Source organism: Triticum aestivum, chromosome 3B (genome assembly GCF_018294505.1).
Source record: "Triticum aestivum cultivar Chinese Spring chromosome 3B, IWGSC CS RefSeq v2.1, whole genome shotgun sequence".
NCBI classification, from domain to species: domain Eukaryota; kingdom Viridiplantae; phylum Streptophyta; class Magnoliopsida; order Poales; family Poaceae; genus Triticum; species Triticum aestivum.
This window is the reverse complement of record NC_057801.1, coordinates 27,061,896-27,078,385: the sequence shown is the minus strand read 5'-3', so window position 1 is coordinate 27,078,385 and position 16,490 is coordinate 27,061,896. Positions and strand designations below refer to the sequence as shown.

Genomic DNA, 16,490 nt, shown 5'->3' with positions numbered 1-16,490 from the left:
TAATTTTCAATTATATTTAATTCTACCGTTCATGACACGAATCACCACACTCGAGATTGGGAGTCCCATTTTTTTCTACATGACTTGTTGGAACAATTTTTTTAGCTCAATTCCTGTTATACGGTAGTGAGTGCGACTCATGTTCGTAATTCACCTCCACAGCATCCGACGCGATAGTTTAAACAACATTAGTTTCAGTCTCAATAAAAACTCCCTTCTCGTCCCTTAATAATGCAGCTGATGTGATCACAACAAAGGCAATGGCAAGTTGCGACGGATTTATAATGGCAAATTCTGTGGCATTCAAACGGGTAGAAGCGTAATCTGATTCTCAAATTGTTGTTGAATTTTCCTCCGGGCAATCAAGATGGTGGGATGCGGCTTCGGCGATTTTCGCAGAATGCGTGGATGTTTCTTCAATGATTGGGAAGGTCAAGTTTGAGTTTGTGAACGATGTACTCCTTGTTTCTTATTAATAAAGCTAGCCATGATGGTATTTTCTTAAAAAAAAAGTTTCAGTCTACCCGCAAAAGAAAAGAAAAAACATTGGTTCCAGTCAGATTTTTATTGAGGGGTTGGTTTCGGTCAGATTTTTTTGAGTAACTGGGTTCAGTCGGTAATGTCACGTTTTCTTAGTGATAGTGGCACGTTTTTTTGCAAGTCGGTCTGGTGCCCGATTTTTTCTAGGCCATGTTGGGTCGTTAGAGCCCACACAATGGTCCCTGTCGCTGAAATGAAACCCCAAGTGCAACCTGTGTGCGGGTGCGCCATGACCTCGCCGCCGCAGCCGCCGCCGGCGAAGAACCCCTCACCACTCCCCCCGACGACCATAAGCGCCCTCGACCAAGACACCCTGCGCGAGATCTTCCTCTGCCTCCCCTCTCTCCCGAGCCTCGTCCGCGCCGCCCTCAGCTGCCGCACCTTCCTGGACGCAGTCCGTTCGTCGCCCGCTTTCCGCCGCCGGTTCCGTGCGCTCCACCCACCCCCGCTCCTAGGCCACTTCCTCACCACCCAAGACACCACCATCCCTACTTTCGTGCCTCTCCGCAGCCGCTCAGACCCGGACATCGCGGCGGCCGTCCGCGGCGCTGATTTCTTCCTCACCCGCCTCCCAGTCCTCAAAGACGACCGCGCCGTGTCCGTTCCTGTGCCCCCACCAGAAGACGACGACGAGGATGCCGTCTCTGGCTCTCGAGACGAAGACGAGGATCCCGTCCCTGAGTGGTCAGTCCATGACTGCCGCGACGGATTCGTTGTTCTCTACAGCTGGAGCACTCAGCAGATCGCCGTCTACAACCCGCTCGCGCGGACCCTGGATCTCTTCCCCCAGCCGCCTGGCCGGGAGGACTGCGAGGGCGACTATTCTGAATTCTACATCCTCACCGAAAAAGAAGAAGACAACTTGCCGTGCCGCGTCGTGAGCGTCTGGCACGGTGAATATGGGGCGCGCGCCATGGTCTTATCATCGGACACCAGTAAGTCGCAGATTTTCCCATGGGCAGACATAGACGGGCTCTGGCCTCACAATGGTAAGCTGGTGAATGGCTGTATCTATTGGAATATTGGGATGACTGATGCCCCCGTGTTTAACACTGCTACAATGCAATTCTCTCTGATGGATAATCCGCCGCACATTAGAGGGAATGACATATTGACGGCTGGTGAGACCAAGGATGGAAGACTCTGTGTGGTCTGCGCACCTTTGGGCCACTGACATTCGAATCAGTGCTTGCTGTTTGGATCCGGAGAGCCGATGACGACGGCGCAGAGAGGTGGATGTTGGACAGGTCACTCCCATTGCAGGAGATAGCTGGAATCGTTCGGTGTGGATACAAGGAGGATAATGTTAAATTTCAAGTGACTGTTAGGGCGATTATTGATGGCTTTGTGTACTTCTCTGCTTATTGTGGGGTGTTTCGGCATCATCATTCGACTCTCTGGCTCCTATCCTTCTGCGTGGAAACAGCGGTGCTAAACAAGCTTGGTCGCATCCCTAGTGGTGGTTCCTATCCCTACATATGCCGTGGCCTCGTTCTTTGGTTGGTACACAACAAGGTGACTAAGCCGGTAAGCCCTCGGATCAAGGTTGGTTAACTAGGATCATGTTTAATTACGTACTAAGCTTTATTTATCATTAAGTTGTGAACTATTGCCTTGCCATGGTATTTTTTTTAGATGGACATGAACTATTGCCTTGCCATGGTAATTTTTTTAGATGAACATGGAGGCTTCTCCCCGGCTCCATTACCAGAATGAAACCAACATAGTCGTATACAAATCAGCTCATTGAGAGGCAGTGGCGGAGCCAGGAAACTAGGATCAGGACGGCTGGATGCTGTTAAAACTAATTAGGGAGGACCAGTCTACAAAAAAAATTGGTTGTTTAGCAACAAAAGGTCACCAACATTACACTGTTCATCAAGAAATTAGGAGTAAATCACTAATGTTACCGCGCGCGGGGGGGGGGGGGGGGGGGCAGGGCCGAGGCTGGTCCCCTTGTCTCCGCCACAGCTGAGAGGAGCAGTTCAGCAAATGAAATCTGGAAGAAAACAATACGGTTCTACAATAGTTTGGCATGCATGCCGGAAAGTGGGGCAACACTCTATAGCCGCATCACATCATGGTCACCTTGCCAGCCTCCTAAACTTCAATGTCAGCACCATAGTACCTCGTGGAGACCAGGAGGCAAAAAAGGGTTGACACCAGGCTGTTTGTTGCACTCTTGTCCCCTGGGCCTCGCTTCTTGATTGGAGATTTGAAGTTTTCACTCTGATCCGTGATCCTAAACTTACTCCAATAGCCAAAGACGCCCCCCTTTAGTTTGACCCCTATAGGCCCCCCATGGGTGATTTGATGGATCCAGTGGAGCCATTCCCCCCAAAATATCTAATCCTTAAAAGCTCATTAAGTAATTCAGGATTGACCTCATCAAAGGATTTTTCATAATCTAGCTTAAGGACCAACTGTTGTCTCTTGCTCAAATGAACAAAATGTAGCACTTCATGAGCAGTAACCACACTCTCTAATATATATCTACCTTTAAGAAAGTCAGATTGATTACTAGCTATGAGTCTTTGAAGAACTTTGGCCAATCTGTTAGTGAGTACCTTAGTAAAAAATCTTAAAGCTACAATTTAGTAAGAAAATTGGTCTGAACTTCTTCATAGAAGAGGCATCAACTTCTTTTGGAATCAAGGTCAACATGGCAAAATATAACCTAAAAAATGTCAAAATCACAATTATGAAACTCTGTAAACATAGCTATCAGGTCCTTCTTGACCAAGCCCCAGAAATGCTGATAGAAGAAAAAAGGTATTCCATCATGGCCTCGGGCTCCGTCAGAATAATAGTCAAAGACTGCCTTTTTAATCTCATCTTTAAAGAAAGGAGCCTCTAACAGTTCATTTTCTTCAGGTTTGACCTTTTCATCTTCAGAGAATAAGCCAGAATTTAGCTAAAATCCTTTCCTCTCCCCTAATTTGAAAAGGTCTTTATAGAGAAACGTTTTACGCCAGTGCGTCGACCGAATGCTGGGCCGGTTGCACCGTTGGATCGATCACGTGGCCCTCGCTACTAAGCCAGCTGTGCGCCGCATGACCGCTCAACCAGTTCACCTTATCCTTTGCCATCGATGTCGACCGCTCAACCTCTCTCCTTCCACGAGACGCTTCTCTTTCTCCTCCTCTTCTAGTTCCATCTCCACATCCCGGTCGGTGTGGCTCCTCCGCTGATCCTTCCCCTCCTCCCCACTCCTCAGGCGAGCCCACGGTAGCAAATCCGCCTCCTGGTGACGGAATCCAGCGAAGCAAGATGCTGCAACGGCGGCCGGCGAGCTTCAATGACGTCCTGGACTGCGCGTCGCGGGATGCTGCAATGGCGCCATGGCAAGCTGGAATCGTGCGACTCCCTACACCGCACCCCCGTGTGGCGTGCTGCAACTGGACGTAGAGGAGCTACAACCACCGATAGGGCGTGCTGCCACCAGAGACGAGGAGTGTTACCACGGTCATGCGGCAAGCAAGCACAGTGCCAGGATGCTGGAACCAGAGATCCATTTTGATGGAAGCAACATTTTTTTCCTGGAACCGGCCTTCTTTCCCAGCTTGCAATGGGGCTCGGCGAGCTAGGTGCTACAACTTGTGATCCTGTTTGCTAGAACCAAATGATTTCTTGCTGGAACCAAATTCTCTTCTTGAGCTGCGACGGTGAGGTGAATTTTTGCTGCATTTGTTGTTTGTAGGATTTTTGCTGGAACCAGATTAAATTGTTGCTAGAAATGTCTGTGTGTTTTGCTACAATCATATTTTTACAGAGATTTGTTGTTTTGTGAGATTTTTTGCTGGAACGAGTGTTACAACCGGCTATGAGATATGCTGGAACCGTATCAATTTTTTGATGGAACCATAGGTCGTTGGTGGTCGCTTCCCACAAAATGTCTGGAACTGGTGGTGAACTTTGTTGGGACTGCATCATTTTTTTGTTGGAACCATGGTCGCCATAAAATATGCGGGGGTGGATGTTTTTGACCTCCGACGGGCAGCGACCAGCCGGGGATAGGGAAGGAGGTGCGGGGGCGCGCTGGAGTGGGGTAATGATTTAGGCGGGCGGGGGGGGGGGGGGGGAGGTGCGTGGGATTCGCAGGGGTGACGACTGAGTCTATAGTGACATGAGTGTGATCAAACGGTTCCGCGGGGCTCCGTATTAGGAAGATTGAATTGCCCACACGGGACCGACCAAAATTTCTGGCTGGCACGTGGGCGCCTATCAGTCGCCTTATAGAAATTGCTAGCTATCTCTAACATTTTGTGTCAGTGATAGGGCCATCCAGGGAATGTATAACAGTTTTTCTCCTCTGGTTAGCTACTGCATGGAAGTAAGCAGTATCCCTATCACTCTCTTTCACATCCCTGTCCCTAAACCTTTGCTTGGCCTTGATTTTCACTTGAAGCCAAATTTTCCGAAGTTCAGCATGAAAGAATCTAAATCTGGAGAATTCAGCTTCAGAGAGGTTCACAGTCTTTGCCTGAATGTCTAATTTATCATATTCATCCAAAATGATTATTTTATATCTCCTAAGTTTGGCTTTTTCATTGGAGCTCCAACCTTGGTTTTCATGAGCTTCCTAATTTTTCTTGCCAAATTATCATTCAATCTATCGAGTTATTGCTTTGTGTGTTGGTTGGTATTTCACTATTTAAGTTTAAGTAGAAGTCATTTCTTCCTAATTAGCTCCATTTTTATTATCATTTGCATCTTATGATGAATGAAGTGAACTTGAGCTCTCTAGTGCTTCTATTTCTCTTCAAAAGCATTTACTAGTATCCCATGAGACTCGAAAAGACCAAAAAGACATGGCAACGAGGTCAGAGAAATCTTTCATTAGTAGCCACCTTTTTTCCATCTTATAACTTCTACTATTTGGAGTTTGGTTCACCCGAGAGTCCCCAATAATGGGGCATGGTCACTGCCACACCTAGGTAGAGCTCTACAAGCTGCTAGTGGAATTTTTTTATCTAGTTCAGTATTACAAAATAACCTATTAATAGTGGACATAATTAGGTCAACCTGATTGTTTTCCCAAGTGAATTTTCTACTAGAGAGTTTGATGTCTAGTAGGCTCCAGATCTCAATCCAAGCATTGAAGTTATCAATGCACTTATGATTGATAGCTCAATTACTTTTCTCTTTAGCACACCTAACAAGATTGAAGTCCCCCTATTATAGTAGGCAAATGGGTTTCAATGAACATGGAGTGCAGTTCAGGGATAAAGCCTCTTTCCCATCTTCATAGGGTGAGCCATATACATTAATGACTCTAAAAGGAACATCACTACTTCTTAGTTTCAACACAAAATTAACTGAAAAATCTAGACATGACCGAGAGATTACATCAACGGCATGCCCATCCACTCCCACCAGGATGCCACCAGCAAAGCCTTTAGATGGAAGGTGGTGTCATGAAATGTTTCTACTAGCAACTAGAGATTTCACGTAAGAGTCGGAGAACTCTTCCCTTTTTGTCTCCGGAAAACCTAAAATGGAAGCATGTGTTTTGTTGATAGTATCAATTATCAAAGATTTCCTACTCGGGGTAGCAATCCCTTTAACATTCCAGAACAAGGCATTCATGATAACAACTTAGTCTCAGGGTTCTTGCCCATTTTGTTTTTACAAACCAAATACCACAACTCCTCAGAATTAATACATGAGCTACTATCATCTACTGTATTGGCATAATGACTATTAGCAGTTCTAGTGGGTGTTGTGAATTCTGCATCAGAACCAACAGTTCTATCAAAAGTCAAAGATTTAGAGGCAACAATGCCCTCATGGTTTGCAACATTAATGGTAGCCATCTGTACATCCACAAAAATTTTGGAAGCTACAGAAATAAAGGAATGGTTGTTAAAAAGGAAAAAAATACATTCTTTGTGGACCTCCATGTTTTGAACCTCTTTGAACTGTTTGTCTTTTTGAAGAATAGTCCTGGTGTCTCCAGCATTCTTGACACTCATCCAAGGAGCTTGTATAGTGCTCCACCTCTTCTTTTGTCAGCAGTTTTGGTTGAAAGAGTTGGGAATTCAGCCTCATACTGCCATTGAGACATTTCATCATTTTCTCCCCTAACGTCTTCAGGTAATTCATCCTGCTGCTCCCCTGAGGTTCATCCCAATCCTTAGAATTTTTCTCATCATCATCCAAGGCTTCCATTTTCCTCAGTAACCCCAAACCATCAGGTATCTCACCATCTTTGCCTAGGAGGAGGTCCAGTGCCCTTGCTCTGTTATTCCGCAGACTTTCTGGAACTTATGACTTGAGAAGTGAAGTTGTGGTAGGGGGCTCTATGGCATTCTGGCAAAGGCTGCGAGAGGAAATCCTTGATGTATTCCCTCCTCCAGCACTAGTGACAGAGCCAGTTTTAGAGCCATTTTTGGAACTTTTGTCATATCCAACATCCTTGGCAGATAGATCATCTCCTTTCATAGTTTCCATAGACTTGGGTGATAGTAGTTGGAGGGTCTTGGACAACTACATTATCATCAACATTTGGTGGCTCTACTTCAAATAAGATCTTGTATAGCTTCCCATTGATCCCAAACATTCTCTCTCCAAGAATCCTGTTATAATACTTGCAAGAAATCTTGAGACTAACTATCTTATAGAAGCTTTGGAAATTGTGTTGCCAGTCCACATCCATTAGCACCCCAAAGGTGGAAGTGATTTGATCCAGGAGAGACCACTGACACCACTTTGGGTTAAGCTTCCTAAGCTTGAGCCACACCACTTGAAGCTCATCCTCTGCATCTACATTGTCTAACCAGACCTCAAATTTGATAATGGTGTTCTCTTTTGTCAAACCAAAACATGGGTATCCAACTACTTGTTCAACATTTATCTCAGGAGGGAATTTCACTAGGGAAGTCCATTAATCTAGGGTGTTGATGGGCCATGGTCAGTTGGTCTTTTAGATGCTTAGAAATTCTTTGGAAAGCTCTTGTTTGGTGATCTCACCGGCCTCCACAAAGACAATTCAAACTTTCTTCAACCAGCCGAGATGTTGTGCATTCACAAATGCAGGCATACAGATGATAGAAACCTAAACCTGGTGCAACACTCCCTACAAATCTTGCTAAAGAGTGAGGTTTCTTCCTCATAGGACAATCATCAACCTTGTGGGTGACCATTTTGCAGATAAAGCAACATTTGGGCTTATCACACTTATCTTTGTTTTGCCCTGGTTCTCCACAATTGAAGCACGTCACATTAGCATAAGTCATCAACCTCAGATTTGCTTGGAGATTCCCCTGGCCTGTTTCTTCCTTCTTTTTTGCTGACCTTTCGACTAATTCCTGAATTTGTTCTGATTTCCACTCTACCCCCCCCCCCCCCGGCCACTTGTCTGCCTGCCAACTACCCTTGCATCTATCGGGTCGGGCCATACCACTACTCTTGAGCTCCTCCCCATTGTTGCTGGGAATTGGCCGGGGAAAGCCCATGGAGGCAGAGGGCCTCGAAAACCATACCCAAAGAACGGTTGCGGCGGCGGGGGCCCCATACCTTGATGCATCTGCTGTTGCTCTTGCTATCAACCACTAAGGTTCTTGCCCTGCCCTCCTTTGTTCCTTCCATGAACACTGCCCCGGCCTCCATCCGCCATCTTCTCTTGGTCGCTGGCGGCGACCACGGGTTTGTTGGGGTGTGTGTACGAAGGGGGAACCCTACGTTGATCACACATCATGCTCTTTTTTGTACCCGCCCACAACTAACTGTACAAAGCTTCTTCCGCCTCGTCGCCATGGTCGCCCAACAAGAGAGGTGGCGACATGGCGTCAACGTCAACAGCTTTCTTAGTTTGAATCCTAGCAGGCTTATTCCTCTGCAGAAACCTAAACCCTCCAGACAACTTCATGACCAGCAGGGCATCGTTGCCATCTCCATTCAGATGCGCCAGTTCTTGGGATTTTTCAGTAGACTTCGGGTTCTCCTCCATCCTCATGGGGGTGGAACCCAGATCAATCACGGAAGGGAAGAGGATCTAAGCACGACTCACTAGCAGCTGCAGTCTCCAGAACGCTTCCCATTTCATTCTTCTGCTCTGCTTCAGTGATTCTCATGGCGCCAGCACCCAGGCAACCACCTCTGCATTATTTTTGCCCGGGGTCATCAAAGTTGTTTCCATCTCGGATGGTTCCACCAAAATCTGAGTCTCCATATTCTGCACTTAGCCTGAACCTCTCCTTGGCAGTCTCATGCTCACCGTCATCCTCCGAATTTGATCCTCGATAAGCTCATCCTCTATGATGCGATCCGGATTTTGCAGCTCCGTGCTCACATTCATGGTGGCGATGGTGGGTGGTGTATCCTGAAATCATGTGTATTGAGCTTAGTGGGGTACTCCCTCAATCACCCTTTGCTGAATATATGTCGTCAACAGATGCACACATCGGCCTTAGTCACTGTTGAGTCACAAATTGACAGAAGTTTTGTCCAATTCCACTGTCTCCATTCTCCATCGGCCTGCTGATCATCTAATGCTTCTGAATCGTGACCCATTCCCCACCCCGATGGTGCAGATGTGGAGATGTTGGGATTTTCCTCATCGTAATTTTCGCCCCCTTCCGCCTCCTTAATCTCTGGTCAGGAGGAGCAAATCGACCCTTGTCTTTAGCATCGAGCACCTCCATATGGGATTCACCAGCAATCCCAAGTAGACCCAACCAAAAACTCAATCCGTTGCTAGTGTCAGCGACAGAAATGACCATGGATCCACCTCTTCTGGCTCTGACAGGATCCTCGTGGGCATCAGCCCTGCAAGACACTCCCATCTCGTGCTGTGTTGCATGACCCCTGACTTTGGTTCCTGCTTAGCCTAACTGATGAAGGAAATTGGCGGAGTAGTTGGATGTGGCATCCTGGGCTTATCCTCACCGATCCCCTCGAAGTAAATCCGGTGAGCCAGGTTCAACAGCTCCTGGTTTGCTTGGTGTTGCATATCAGGTCATACCTCAATCGCCTAGCTCTCATGATTGGATCCCTAGTCTTGTCCATGGCCTGCTCCTCTTCCTTCCATTCTATGCACTAAGTCATCGTGGATGCTCATCGCTCACTCTCTCCAACATTGGGCCCTTGTCGCCTCCAGTGTCTCTAGTGACACGGATCCAATTAGTCGCAGCATCTCCCGGGACGCCTGGTACACGAACGGGAGCAACATCCGGGCACCTCTGCACAAGGCAATGCATGCGGGGCAGGCGATGAGCATGTGTATCCAGTCGGGCGAGGCATGAGAGTGGCTAGGTAGTGTGGCAGTGGGTGCGTCGGTGTCGGCAGCAAGCGTGGGGGTGTGTGTGTTTGGGGGGGGGGGGGGGGGGGGGGGGTCGCGGGAGTGGGCATGGGTCAAGCTCCGCAAAATGCCTGGTTCATGTGATGTTCAAGGAATGTTGCCATGGTAATCCGATTTACTCATCTAGAAAAAGAATAAATCAAGATGGCGTGGTTCTGTTGAGAATTGTCTATCATACTCCTACCTTTGAACATACTAGCAATCATACTCCTACTCTATGCATATTTGAAATGCCTGTAGGATATTTTAAAATTCTCTTCAAGAAACAAAAGGAATAATTTGCCAAAGATTCCCTCAAAGAATAGCTACAGTTATCTTATGAGAATGTAATGAGTTTTATATATCCAAACAGCTAGAGATATTTGGTGGCGATCAGTAAGATTTCTACATTGTCAAACGGGAACTAACTTGTTTCTCATTTTACTTTTGTTAGGGCATCCCCAACACCGACCCTCAAAACCACCCTCATATGTCCGGAATGCGCTGTCCGGAAGTGTTGTGTAACACAACACGTGCCTGTATCGATCTACAGGATGGTCCGGACGCACTTTCTCCTGCAAACCAAAGACAAACATGGGGGGGGGGGGGGGGGGGGGCTTCGTGAGCGTTCGGACCGCCTTGGCCCACCCAAACCCCCACCTTCCCCTCCCACGCTTTCCATCCCATGCGCCGAGCCGCTTGTCATGTTGCATTCATGCTGGCCCAGAGCATGCATCGGCTAACATTCATGCCTGTGATTTGACCAGACGGGAAGGCGGCGTAGACGGGCGTGACCTCTTGGGTGTCGCTGCTTCAATACGGATACCACATCCCAAGAAACCAATTCTGACCACTGCATCATACTAAAGCGGTCTGCCCGTCCATCTGCCTGGCTTGGACGTGGCTATTTAGCCCTGCGCCGGGGACGCACAAATCTGCATCCCCCCTCCTCAAGCATCACACCGTCCTCCTCCCCATCGATGTCACCTTGCCAAGCCCTTCCTCCCCTCTGAGCTGAGCGGCGATGCATATGTCTTGGTTCTTTGTGCCGGTAGTCGACACCGGTGGAAGTTCCACTTTAGGCGGATCATGGCGCCGCCGCCCTCACTCACCGGGACCATCTGCATCCATGGCGTCGGGCTTCTCTTGCAAGGAGGATATAGTCATCTCCTCCGACGAGGAGGACCAGCCATAGCAATGGCCTCGTCTCCTCTCGGAGGTGGCTTTGACGAACGAAGAATACGTTCATTTGATAGAGATCATGACAGGGTGTTCGCTCCGTCGAATGGGCCCCATGCCACCATCGTTGGTGCACATGAAGGAGGAGCCACCGTTCCCATCGTTCGCCCCCGTTAAGCAGAGCCGGCATCCCCACCCCGACAGGTGAAGGACGAGCCGGCGGGGACGCTGCACAACCATGACCTCCACATCGGCGACTGCATGAAGCAGGAGTCGGCATGCCCCCAACGCCTTCACGCATGAAGGACGAGCCGACGTCGCCCCTGCTGCACAGCCTCTGTGCGTGGATCGACGGGCCCTCCTCTCTACCATGACACACTGCTACCGGTTAAATGAGGAGCTGCCACCCGCGATTGCCAAGGCGCGTGGTCGCATCCTCCACTCCCTCAGAGGAGGCGGTTACGGCGGTGCCTCTGGCTCTCGGGAAATGGTTGAGGTGGAGCATGTGGCATGATAGTAGGCGAGGTACGACCAACGCAATGTCGGTCACCGCTTTGCGTTCGCCAAGACAGACGTGGTGCCAGAATGGGTCCACAATGACCTGGACCTTGTTGCAGCTTGGGCACTGGACCACTCCTTCTCCACCATGGAGACAACCGCCAGGCGCCGCAATCGCCTTGACAGCGAGCTCGCCAAAATCGGCGTGGAGTGATCGCTTAGCGACTGCTCTGCAAATGCTGGTAGGGAATGGGTGCCTTCGGCGCCTTCAGCAGTGGGTAAGGCGAGACCCTTAGCACAGTGCAACAGGAGGCTGAGCGGCTCTTCCATGAGCGTCAAGCAGCCATCGGACAAAGCTGTCATGACCGTATGGCATCCTTGCATCGTTGGAGGGACGACGACGGTGGCGACGATGATGACAACACGAACGGCGACAGGGGTGGTGCGGCAGGATAGGGCGACCATGCTTACAAGGTGGTCGTCTGATATAGGGTTTAGTTTTTGTTTATACTTTTTAGTAAAACGGTCAAAATACCGTCCGTTTACGTAAATTATATCTGAACTTTTATGAATCCTCCCGGTTTGAACGAATTTCATCCTTTTCATTCCAATAGTTGTTGAAATGTATGCAGTTATGATTGGATGGCGGTCTCCCGCATCCGTGTCCACGAACTGGTCCCCCTGTCCGTGGAGAGACGCGGTAGGAAATGTGCCGGTCACCGTTGGAGATGCCCTTAGCAAGGTTACATAAGTTCTATTGTTCATCATGTTCATACATAAAGAAAAAAATGAGACATCACATACCTGGCTGTCCTATGTAGAAAATGGTTTGTAGTGTATTTTTTTCCAGTTGCACGCCATTTGTTTTAATAGAAAGGTTCGTGGTGTGATTGTTAAGAGGCATATTGGTCCTAGCAATATATATCACTAACGTTCTCTGTACTAGTAGAGAATTGTGCTAGATGAGATTATCTTGATTTTCATTGGCATTACTTATCTCAAGTTTGTGTGCCTTGTTAGGAAAACATCCTTGTGATGCAACTAGGCTGTTGGGAGTATATGTTATCTTTATACTTTTCTTGATTGCATCATTTCACAAATAGATCCAGAAATTAAGAAAGGTGACCAGTTATTTCTTCAGCACCTTAGAAGTTACAATCTCATCTCCTGCTACATTTCTTCTTTTTAGATAAAACAACTTCCACATAGATTCCATTTGGTAAACAATTTTGGTGAGGATGAGAACAGATCATTAAATTGATTTTGACTTATATCGCCTAGACTTTTCTTAGCTATACCTAGTACTACTATCTTGTCATCTTTGAGAGTATAATCATTACTCTTCCACTCATACCTAGCTTCAAAGATTTACTGAGTTCAATGTTCCGCAAATTAAGATGTAGCTACCCTCCTGCACAAGTATCTGCAGCTGTATTTTTCTTTTATGGCCTTGTTATATATCTTCATATGATAGCCTTAGCAATCTAGAGCAATTCCAAATTTAGCAGGCAACGTGAGAAACTAGGTGCCCTAGGTCCTGATGGCATGTCTTTTCTTTTCTATCAAACTTTCTGGGATCTTATTAAGCACGAATTTATGTGGATGGTCAGAGATTTGGAGGGTGGTAATATGGATAGTCATCGGCTGAACTTTGCTATTATTACATTAATCCCTAAAGAGCCAAAAGCCAAGGAACTGGATTTTTTTTGCCCCATTATCCTTAGCAATTGGGCTATTAAGATTTTTACGAAAGCTATTACCACTAGGGTTCCCCTATTTGCGACAAACTTATTTCCCCCAATCGAACTTCTTCTGTCAGAGGGAGATTCATTTTGGAGAGTGTTGTTATGGCTAATGAGGTCATCCATGAAATTCATAGATCTAGTGTAAGTGGGTTGGTCCTAAAGTTAGACTATGAAAAAGCCAATGTCAGGGTGAACTGGAGTTTCCTTCGGAAATGCTCACTTCTAGAGGTTTTTGTAGTAAATGCATAGTTTGGGTTTGTAGCACCTTAACTCAGAGTTCCTTTTGTGTTAAAATCAATGATACTATTGGGCCACATTTTTTTGGCGGCACAGGGTTTAAGTTAGGGGTTCCCCTCCCCCCTTATTTTCAACTTAGTTCTTGATGTATTTACTATAAGATGTTATCCAAGGATGTAAACCACAACTTGATCTCTGGTCTTCTTCCATGTGTTATTCCAGGAGGTGTGGTAAGTCTACAATATGTTGATGATATTTGACTTTTCTTAGAGGCCTCTGTTGATAAGGCTAGGAATTTGAAACGGATTCTTTCTTGTTTTGATAATCTATCGGGGATCAAGATTAATTTCCAAAAGAGTGATCTTCATACTATTAATGTTGAGGATGAGTTGGCAAATTGTTTTGCCTTGATTTTTTGTTGTTAGATTGGTTCTTTCCTTTTCAAGTATTTAGATGTCCCCCTTCACTATAAAAAGTTGAGGAGCAAGGACATTCAACCTATAGTTAATAGGATTATCAAAAACATTGCTGGCTGGTTGGGAAGGAATTTATCCTATAGAAGCAAGCTTATTTTACACACCACTTGTATTGCTAGCATTCCTTCATATTTGATATCTACCATGAAATTTCCAAAGTGGGCAACTGATGCTATCACTTCTCAAATGGCACATATTTTCTGGGGCAATATAGGTGATGAGCACAATTACCATCTTGGTAATTGGGGTCTTATCTCTAGAAAGAAAGATTTTGGAGGTATGGCGGTCCCTAATCTTAGGGAATATAACCTCGCTATGTTAGCCTCTTGGAGTAAAAGGTTTTTGGATGGCAGATATGTAGATTGGAAGAAACTTTTAAGCTTCAAATATAACACTGACAAGCCTATCATTCTTTGAGAAAAACCTGAAAATGGACCTTTGTTTTGGAAAAGCATTTCCTGGGGTTTTGCTTCTGCCAAACCATTTTATAGATGGCAACTAGGAAATGGGTAGTGCATTTCCTTCTGCCATGAATTATGGCTGTGGGATTGTTCTCTCAAAACCCAATACTGGGATTTATTTTCTATATGTCAACAACAAGATGTTTTAGTTGCTCAGGTTTTGGATGGCTCCATTTTGAAATTGACCTTGAGAAGATGTGTTGACACCTCCCTTATGACCAAATGGTTTGATCTTTTGAATGCTTTAAAAGTTGTGACGCTTACTAATCGTAGTGATTCTCCTGTGTGGATGCTTGAAACTTCTAGGATATATTATGTTAGATATTATTATAATCTAATTAGGTTTGGTGGTATTCCATATGACTTGAAAGATTGCATCTAGAAAATTAATGTTCCTCCTAACCTGCATGGGTTCCTTTGGCTTATTGTCAATAATAAGAGCCTTACTCGAGATAATTTGGCTAACCGTAGACATGTAGATGATCTTACTTTTGTCTTTTGGAATGATACAGAAACCATTCAACACTTGTTTTTCTATTACATTGTTGCTAAGAACACTTGGAATATCATAGCTGAGATAGTAGCTTTCCACGTACCATGTTCCTTTCTTGATCTTGCTTTCTTTTGGAAGTAGTGAGAAAATACTGAAGTGATTAATATTTTCTCCATTGCCATCTTGTGGGGCTTATGGCTTATGTGAAATGACTTTGCCCAGGGGCGAACATGGCGAACCGTGAAGTGCATCCTGGCCGTAGTGGGGGCTCTGGTTCGTTCATGGAAGGTGATATGCGTCGGTATTCAAGCAATGTTGCTCCTCAGGGGTCTTCGGCTACTTGACTGTCATCATGGGGAGCTCCTTAGGATAGCTTGGTATTGATTAGGTTCTTTGTATCGTTCATGCTTGAACACTATTTCAGATAAGTGATTGCCTGTAATAAATTCTTGTTGCAACTACTTTCTGGTTGTGGTTGAGAGCTGCTTAACATTTTATGTTGCTGGACTGTTGTGCCTTGGCTTTTTCAATGAAAATTTGCGGCGGGGGAAACCCCTTTGATTAAAAAATTTGCTGATTAGCAGCCAGAAGAAAGTAAAAGTCAATGTCATGCTAGTTTTTCCCTCGTTTTGCGAAACCATCTTATCCAACACGAGCAGATCGAATTGATACCTTCTTTTTATAGCAAACCATCTTATCGAGTTAAAGACACAAAATTCTCTTTTGTGTTCTTGAATTGAAGTGGTGTCTGCTCATTAAGCTCCGTCATTGGACTCTTCAAGGCAAATGTGCATAAGAAGAAACATTGGTGCCTTTTGTACTAGCAACATTGCTTGTTCGAACTAGGGATCTTGATTGGGACTACCAAGGAAGTGGGGCGACAAGTTTGCTAGAATGATCGGTTCACACGAAGAATAACTATCTACAGTGAGAACTTGCAATGTCCTGCCAGAACTTCCGAAGGGCCTTGAGCTGCAGAGCGAATGTCTATTAATCTAAGGAATGAAACACTAAACGGTCACACCATTAATGTATTGCAACAATATAACAATTAGTGAAGAAACGATCTCAATTTCTTGTTGTTGCCAGTCTTTCTTGCCACATGGCTAGCACGTACGTGTGGAATTTTTGCGCTTGTTTCTATGTGAAACAAAGCGAATATAAATTTGATGTACATGTAACCTAATTGGAATGTATAATGGTGTATGTTGGAAAAGATATTTGCATTGCAGGAGACTGTTTCAGATAGATGCGAACCAAAAATAAACGTATAATGGTGTATGTTGGACAAGACATTTGCATTGTAGGAGATTGTTGAGGTCGCTCAGTGTTCAATGAATGTTGAAGTGAAAACTGGGAATTACCACAGATGGGTGGCCTTGTTATTTGCTGCACAAATGGTGAACCCTTGCCTCGGTTTTCTTTGCTTGCCCTACTCTCGGGATATGTAAATAACTTTTCATTGCCTATCAGTTCAAAGCTTTTGCATTTTCTCAAAAAACAATAAGGTAGGCTAAAAAATAGAAATGTAAATTTTCTTTGTATACTTCTTTATATTAGTTATTAGCTTCCTTCCATGAT

At 45.7% G+C, this 16,490-nt stretch overlaps 1 protein-coding gene across 1 annotated transcript; it reads left to right on the top strand.

The window, feature by feature from the left end:
• The first annotated feature begins 729 nt into the window (after nucleotides 1-729).
• On the top strand, nucleotides 730-15,415 carry LOC123068363 (uncharacterized). Its single transcript, XM_044490938.1, has 2 exons — nucleotides 730-2,067; nucleotides 15,132-15,415. The coding sequence occupies exon 1, from the start codon at nucleotides 734-736 to the stop codon at nucleotides 1,712-1,714; it is 981 nt and encodes a 326-aa protein (XP_044346873.1). The 5' UTR covers nucleotides 730-733; the 3' UTR covers nucleotides 1,715-2,067; nucleotides 15,132-15,415.
• Nucleotides 15,416-16,490: the final 1,075 nt, after the last annotated feature.

Excerpts from the sequence above, each read along its gene's own strand:
- LOC123068363 (XM_044490938.1), top strand. The coding sequence starts at position 734 with ATGAAACCCCAAGTGCAACCTGTGTGCGGGTGCGCCATGACCTCGCCG.